The following is an 8,095-nucleotide window of genomic DNA, read 5'->3' as shown; positions in this document are numbered from 1 at the left end:
TTTTTTGAATGGTTGTTGAAACTTAAACAGATCTGCATTATCTTATCCTTTGATCTGTTTCAAAGTTATATTTTCAAGAAAGTTTCAGATAATCAGGGAAGAAAAACATAGCAATTTTGCGCCGCATGCTGCATTTGTGAAGAAGCATTCTTTTCTTCTTCTTTCTGCATAGAAAACCTCTCCAACTAGTAAGAACAGGCCAATTCAAGTACCCGTTTTCGTTTGCATGTACTTCCAACACAGAGCAAATGGCTGTTTTCCATTTTTCTGGTGATTCTTGAAACGAAGGCCAAGTGATCCCAGCAGCTCGTGGCACAGAGTCACACTCTTACTTAGAATTAAGCCACTGCTCAAGTAGGTTTGACAAGTTTTTCACCGCTAATTTCAGTCTACGTTAAAAAGAGTGCAGTCGTGTGGCCAAAGTTCAGTAATGGTGATGGGCAAAAGAGATACCTGAGGTTTGAGATTGAGGTGGTTAATGTTGAAGGGAAGCTTAGCGGGCAATGGGACTTGACAAAAAGTAGTTGTAACCCAAAAGAAATTGGTTTTGATGCCATCTCTGTGTGTAATACAAGGAACTGATTTGTATCTTGTGAATCAAAAAAAAAAAAAACCCCTTCAAATGCAGTTTGTCCCTGTGGAAGGCTGTCAAGGTCAGCAGGACGCAGGTACAGACTTGGGAACGGTTTTGCTCTAGAGCTGCAGCAACGACTCGGCTCCCGGGGAGGGAGCTGGGACCCGCTTTTGCTGGATGCTGTGCAAGAATGTCTCGCTATGTGACAAGACCTGGCAGATGTGCATAAATAAATAAAGAGCAAGGAAATAACAAGTGGCATTGTGGCCCAGCAAAACAAACACTTATTCCCTGATTTTTTCCAAGATCTGTCACAGAACTGAAGAAAGTCATGGCTGCGTTTGTTTGGCATAAAAGCATTTTTTTTTTCGGACGGTCCTTGCAGATTTTCATTTTCTAGCCATTACTTTGCTTCGTATGAAATTAACTCAGAATTTGCAATATTCTTCCACAAAAATCAATGCAAATATTGAGCTACAATACAGGCACATGTATATACTCAGTTTCCACAGCTTGTGGTTCCCCTAAAATAAGCGTTACTGGAGGAACCTATATCCGCATATTCCCTGTAAGAGCAGTTTTGCTTTGATGGCTGCTGAAGGTCTTGGGCAGGCCCAGGGTATAGCCCTTCTCTCAGACGCAAGTTCCCAGTATTAATCTTATCCTGTGAATATATCAGTCACTTTTGCATATGTGGAAAAATTGCACGGATGCATCATGCTTTTTAGGAGAACACAAAGCAAGGGTTTGTATTTCATTCATAAGGAATATTCCTCTGCCCTACCATGAAAAAATAGCACATGCACAAATAAAAGGGGGGGAAAGGAGGAGAAAGTTGATTTTATTCTCCCTTTAGACACAGAAACAATTCTCTTCTATACGATTCCAAACATTTTGTTCATAATAATGGGTGGACTGTCGCATGAATGGTTTAATCTGTGTTTATTGGGATTTACACGCATATTAGAAGTGCCAGAAATCTTCACTGCTCTGCTGGGAACCTGTCTGTGATGTAGTTTGGTTGGTACCATCATGGATTAATAATCTCTGGAAAAGCTGCTGCCTCCCAGAGCACAGAATGAACAGGAAGGAGAGCGCTGGCGCTGCAGACAGCCCGCGGGGCCGCACGGTTGTCTGCACTGCTTTGGTGGCCGCGCGTCTGCACCGGGCCCCGGCGCGTCGCTGCTGGCCCTGCTCCCAACGGGCTGCCGGCTGCGGCGAGCCCAGCGCCGGTGCGGAGCAGAGAGGGGCGCCCATCCCTGCTGGATGTGCTCCGGTTTGGGTGGGAAAAGCGCTAATACCTGCCGGGACACTCTGATGCCATTCGGCGCTTTCCACATGTTGCCTTTTGCCAGTAACATTTAATGTTTCTTTAGCTTGGGAAGCATAAAGCAGCATCAGAAACACTCCTGTCTTTGTAACTGGTTTTGACGATAGGGTTTCCTTTTGGGGACCTCATCGAGGTGTATTACAAATTTTAAGCTAACTATGAAATTTGTGTTGTAGGGAGCAGTGCAATAGAAGCTACTAATTCAGTTGTCATTAAAATCCTGTTATAGTTCTATTAGGCTTATCTAATTTTCCACAACTGTCTTGGCTAGAAAAAGCAAAAAATCCATATCTGTCTATGTCTATATTATCAAGTCATTACATATGCCTAGCCAGAATAAATACACTGTCAGAGTTCCTGCAATCAGTATAAGGGCAGTAATAAATACCGAACTATTGTGACTACGATGGTGATGAAGAAGTGTAAATAATCAGCAGTGCCTAAGCTCACTTCTTTGCAGAGTGGATTTCCAAATGAGCTGTTGTCTGATCCTTTTCTTATTGAGGTCAGCAGCAAATGTCCTGTTAACCCCAGCTGAAACGAAACACTCTGCTAGCTCCGTGTGCGCACAAATGTGTCCGGGCTCCCCGCGGGTTTGCTCCTGGTGCAGCTTTGGGTGTTACGGACGGGAGCCTCGGCTGAACGCAAGCGTGACCTGGGAAACGCAGTCCTTCTTGTATCAAATAATCAGCAGCTATTCTGAAAGTGCTAACAATAAATCTCATCAAGTCATTTATCAGCAAACGTTCAATACTCACAGGTCCGTTAAGAATCAGTAAATCCAAGGAGGGAAGAGCTAGGCACCTCTGAACACTTGCGCTGGGAAGCAGCTACGGTGCCTGCCCTGATGAACGGGCACCTGGGCGCCCCTTCCTTCGCCCCGCGCGACCGCCTGTGTTGGATGTGTGCGGTTATTTTACGCTCTTTCCCAAAGAGCTGAGCAGAGTAGGAGGTGTGTGGGAGTGCAGTAAGTGTGCCAGCACTTTTGTGGAAAAGGGCTTTTTGGAGGAGCTGGGTGCCTGTTTCTCTGCAGGCACTAGAACTGCATCCTGCAGGAAGCCCCTGTGCTTCCTCTCCCCGCCAGCTTCTTTTTCTTCTCTTTTTTTCCCCATCTAAATGTAGCGCTGGCCTCAGGAGGCCTGTGAATACAGAGAGCCTCCTACTGAGGTTGTCACTTGACTGACAGCAAAAAGCTTCTGGGGAGATGGACGGGCATGAGTAGGTGGACATTGAAAAATGTGGAATGAAAAGATTAAGTAAAAATAGAACAGAATGTTGATGCAAAATCAGAGCCCTTTCTGGGTCTCCAGTGTGTTTAAGTTATGGATATTTGGACTGTAAGAAGGGCAAAATGTAAAGCGGGTACATGTATATGTGTGTGTGAGAGACACCTTTAATGCTGATCCAAAATGCACATTTAGAAACAATATTAGCTACAGAAATACACTGAAGACAAACCACATGTGCAAATGCTCAGCTATTTGTATACTCTTATATGCCACTGATGTTTTGGAATATATGAAAAATGGTAAATGAAACTGAAATAAAATAATTGTTCAGTGGATAGTCCTCTAGGTGAGTTCCGGTTTTTGAAAAGCCCTGTGTACGTTTGCCTGTGTCATCCGAGTCCTGTAAGTAGGTCCCTACATAATGCAGCTGTGCTTGACCCCTGCGACGTAGACGGGATCAAACATGTAACACGGCGTCGGCACGATGGCAGCGTGCGCTGCGGGTGCAAGTGGTCTAACTGAGAATCGGGGACACATACGAGATCTGGGAAACACAAGAAACCCTGGCTGTGCTTTTTTTGAGCTGCATTAAATTGACCGTTTAAATGGTGTAAACTTGATTATGGTGCAAACATGATTAGTTCCCATCGAAGCTGAATCACTTCTGATAGGGAATTGCAATAATGTACCCGGGCAGGTTGGCAACAGAGCAGACTGGTTAATAGGCAGTTAAGAAAAATGTAATAGATCCAACTGCTGTAAGAAAATTTTAACGAATAAATTCTGCTGTCAGGTACTTTGTTGTAATGTGAGTTACTTTGGTGAAGCTGAGAAATTAGCCCAGGTATCCATGACATCTGTTAGGACCAAGCTGAGCTTTTACAATCTGTTGGAATGACACCAAAGTAAAGAAATCATGATTATTTTGGCAAGGCTTTGTTTTTAAAAAAACCCTTTTCTTACAGCCAAAATGTAGTGGATTTGGTAAAATGGTGAACATTTTACTGTATTACATTTACAGTTCTTTTTTACATTATTTATTTTATAACTTAAAAAAATAAAATCATTTTAATGGAAATATTTTAAAGGTTTAAAAGTTTTTCAAAATTTTTACAGCAAACTGATTTTTCTGGCAGTACCACAAAAAATATTGTAATTAAAATAGGAGACTTTTTGATGCTCTACTGTTCTCATAAAAATTTTACTCTGACTTACATTAGCAGATGAATCAAAGATCTAAAAACAAAAATGCTCAGGCTGCTTTAATTGAGTACTGCCTATATTTTGGGGTAAATAATAAAAAAGGAACTAATCCTTTTCTTCCTCCTCATTAGGCCAAGAATTCTTGTAGATAATTAAGCTCAGGAAGTACAAGTTTTAACAGTTGCATTGACTTTGCTGCACTATTTTCATGCTCCTGTTATCCAAACAGCCACTTAAAAGATTTATTTTCTACAAATAAATAAACAAATAAATAAATAATAGAAATACCCTGGGTAGGTACCACCGCTGAGCTATCTTTGGGGTTCTGCTGGGGCGTGTTCCACATTGAGGGTGCAGGGCCAAGGGAACCACTCTGAGCCCCTGATTGTAGAAACCTCATTGCAAAGGCTGTGTTAATAAACACTTTGAAGTCCATTTAAAAAACCGTGACTGTATCCTACCTAGGCAAAAATCTAAGCATGTAGAAGATACTCTATCTTTTGCTCCGAAAAAAAAAAGTTTCCAAATACTTTCTATACAGGTATTTGAATGTGGAGAAAGCAGGCTGATAGGCATATTTCCTTTTGCATTAAATTATTAGTCGTTATTAGACCTCTACAAAATATTTTTCTAAATAATCCAGCATCTACAGAAGTTCTGTGCAGGAACAGAAGTTAATATAGCAATAATTCGTTTTACATCGTGCAGAAAAAAACAACAAACAAAAAGAAAACAAACAAAGCAACAACTTTAAGAAGAGCAGGTTTGATTCCTCCAAGCGCGGATATTGGGAGCGAAGACAGCAGGGAGTTGGTCCTGCAGCTCTGTTGCAGCTGCCCCAGGGGCCCTGGCGGAGCCGGCCCTTCCTCCCACGGCCCCGGACTCTTCCTCTCCCGCGGGGCTTCGTGCCCTGCTGCGACACCTCCGCCCGGGAGCGAGCGGAAGGCAGAGCCAGCGCCAGGGCTCCAACTGGCACCGCGCTCCTCTCGGGAAGGGGAGCAGCTCCGCCATGCACTCCCAAGGAGGGAGCAGGCACCTCGAGTCCCGCGAGCGGGAGGCTCCTCTGCAGCGACCGCCTGCAGAGCTCGCCCGAGAGGAGCAAAGCACGTGCTGCTGCTGCTGCCCCTATTATTGATAGCATAGTGAAAAAATAACGGATCTCGCAGTCAGTGATTGTGTTCACGCGTGCTTGTGGTCAGGACATTGTCGTGTTTTGTAAACTGTCATGTTGGAGTTAAGTTACCCTGACGCTTTTCTTATGTTTTGCTTTAAAGGGCAGCCCCTGCAAAACAGGCCTCCCAATGGCTTTATAAATATATACTGTTTGAAGAACATTGTTTACCACACTGACACTGCCTAATAAACCAAGGACTTACAGACCTTTAAAAACTATGGATTTATGGTAAATACGCATTCAGAATTTTTTAAAGTCTCACAGGCCAGGCATTCAAAGAAGAGCAGGGCTACAGCGAGCTGTATCTTGTTAAAATTAATATCCATTGCATTGCTCTAAAGACAGCAACCAGTACTGCTTTTATTTGGAAGGCAGCTGCTTTGAGTCAGGCATATATATTTAAATACTCAGGGAATGGGTATGTGTGTACATATGTATGGCGTACACGGGAGGATGTGTGTTTTGGGGACTCCTGAGCTGCCAGCGCACCTTGCAGTGTTCAGGAGAAGGTGTAAAAATGCAGATTTTGTCCTGTGGACCATAACCCCGTCCAAGGGGCTGCAATGCCTGTCCTTCCAGCCAGGCTGGGGGTGATCTGCCTCACGGATGCTGCGGGGCTTTTCCCTCGATCCCGCTGCGCCAGGAGAGGAGGATGCTGCTGCGCAGTAACTTGCGACGGGAACCGGGTTGCTTTAATATTCGCTCCGCACGTTTTGGCGGTCGGAGAATTATTATTCATATTCCGAGGGGTTTTTCCCACGATTTTGAGGCTCATCCCCCCACACCTGCGGAGAGATCCCAACTTCCCCCGTGCCGCCGCCTCTGGGCGGCGATGCGAAACCGACGGGGGAAACATGGCGGCGCGCGGGGGGGCGGGGCCGGCAGGTGGCGCCCTTGCTCAACGGTCACGGCGCGCGCCGCGCCGCGCGGGGCGGGGCCTCGGTGCGCCCCGCCCCTGCCCCGCCCCGCGGGGCGCTGTGGGCGGGGCGCGGGGGCGGTGCGGGCGGCGCCCATTGGCTGCGGGCGCTGACGGGCGGCGCGGCCCCGCCCCCGGGCCATGTCTAGGCGGCGCGGCGGGCCCGTGCGCGGTTATTCCGCTGGGAGCGAGGCGGCGCGGCGGCGGCATGGCCGGGCTCCGCCGCGGGGCCGCCCTCTGCTGCGGCGCCCTCGTCCCGCTCCTCTTCGGCGTCTGCGGCGCCGTCACCGGCTCCAGGGTCTATCCCGCCAACGAGGGTGAGCGGGACGCTGCGCAACTTGGGCGGCGGGGCGGGCGCAGGTGGCGCGGGGCGCTGCGCTCCGCTCCGCGCGGGGTGCGCTGCCCGCGTGTCCGCGGCCGTGCGCGGCGCCGCTAACGCCTCTTGTCTCCCCTCTCCGCAGTTACGCTGCTCGACTCGCGCTCGGTGCAGGGCGAGCTGGGCTGGATCGCGAGCCCGCTGGAAGGAGGGGTAAGTCCCCGCGCTCCGGTCCCGTCCCGAGTGCAGCGGCGCCCGGAGCGCCGCTCGCGGTGCCCGAGGCAGGTGCCCGGTGTGCGCGGGCGGGTTGCGGGGCCGCCCCCCGCGTCCGCGCGGCTCGGGGCAGCCCGTGCGCGACGGGCGCGAGAGGGGCTCGGTGCCCCCCGACGGCGGCGCCCGGAGGATGCCGAGCGCTGGCGGGGACAGCGACAGCGCTTGGGGACCCGGTGACACAGGAGGCGGCACCTCGCAGCATCCGACGGGGCTTTAATAAACGGCTTGAAAAGCTTTTCCTTTGTATAAAGCGAACCCTCTAAGAAAAAAATGCCAGCAATGTGCTCCAAACTTAAAAACTCCCCAAATCCTTTTAATATTAAAATAATAAAGCAGCTTAACTGCGTGTAAATAAAAGTAAGTTGGACTGATTGAAAATTGGAAGTGCTGAAAGATCGGGACCCGCGCGCAGCAAAGCTCCGGATTCTGCGGGAAAGCTCCGGCTGCCCCGTCTGCCCCTTGGTGAGCAGGAGATGCAGAGCTAAGGAGACGGCCGCGCGGGGAAGGAATGCGCTGCCTGGCCATGCATTATGCATCAGCCCTGCAAAACCAGCACGGGGGATTGTTTTGCTCCCCCGTTGTTGCCCTGCCTGAACTTGACTACAGTCCTGCCTTGTGCTGTGTCCTAGCTGTCCCCAAATTCTCTCTCTTCAAATAATTTAAAAAAAAAAAAATGGGGCAGTGGTTGGCCATGTTTGCTCACCGCAGGCAGTTGCCCTCATCTTTTGCTGGTGTGGAAAGGTAGGGCTGTGTGGTGGTGAGAGTCAGGCTGCCTCGTCAATCCTTTACCCTGGTCAGTTAATAAAACAGGGCCGTTTGTTTGTTTCTCCAAGGGTTGCCTCCACTGGATATTGAAATATGACCTAAAATACTAGATTTATTAAATTTTAGTAGAATTGATGACCAGAGAAGAGGTGTATACTCTTGATACTTGTTGGATTCTTCCTTTGCCTCATTTGTTCTCTGAAAGCTGCTTCCTAGTTAGAGAAGGAAAGACCTATTGTGGACCTGACTAGTTTCACTAAACCTACAGACGTGTGTTCTATTTTTAAGCCAGTAGTGAAAAATTTAAGAGTACAT

General features: G+C 48.2%; 1 protein-coding gene across 2 annotated transcripts in view; it reads left to right on the top strand.

The window, feature by feature from the left end:
* Positions 1-6,617: 6,617 nt before the first annotated feature.
* EPHA4 (EPH receptor A4) overlaps positions 6,618-8,095 on the top strand; it is an 88,363-nt gene continuing 86,885 nt past the window's right edge. For both annotated transcript variants that reach the window (XM_088528491.1, XM_088528492.1), the window contains exons 1-2: positions 6,618-6,743; positions 6,888-6,955. In XM_088528491.1, the coding sequence (XP_088384617.1) occupies positions 6,635-6,743; positions 6,888-6,955 (177 nt within the window). In that variant the 5' untranslated portion in view covers positions 6,618-6,634. The remainder of the gene's footprint in view (positions 6,744-6,887; positions 6,956-8,095) is intronic.

Source organism: Tinamus guttatus, unplaced genomic scaffold (genome assembly GCF_059628265.1).
Source record: "Tinamus guttatus ecotype Peru unplaced genomic scaffold, ASM5962826v1 Tinamus_guttatus_pri_ptg000311l, whole genome shotgun sequence".
Lineage (NCBI taxonomy): Eukaryota > Metazoa > Chordata > Aves > Tinamiformes > Tinamidae > Tinamus > Tinamus guttatus.
Note: the sequence above shows the minus strand (reverse complement) of the source record. Positions and strands in the feature narration are given on the sequence as shown.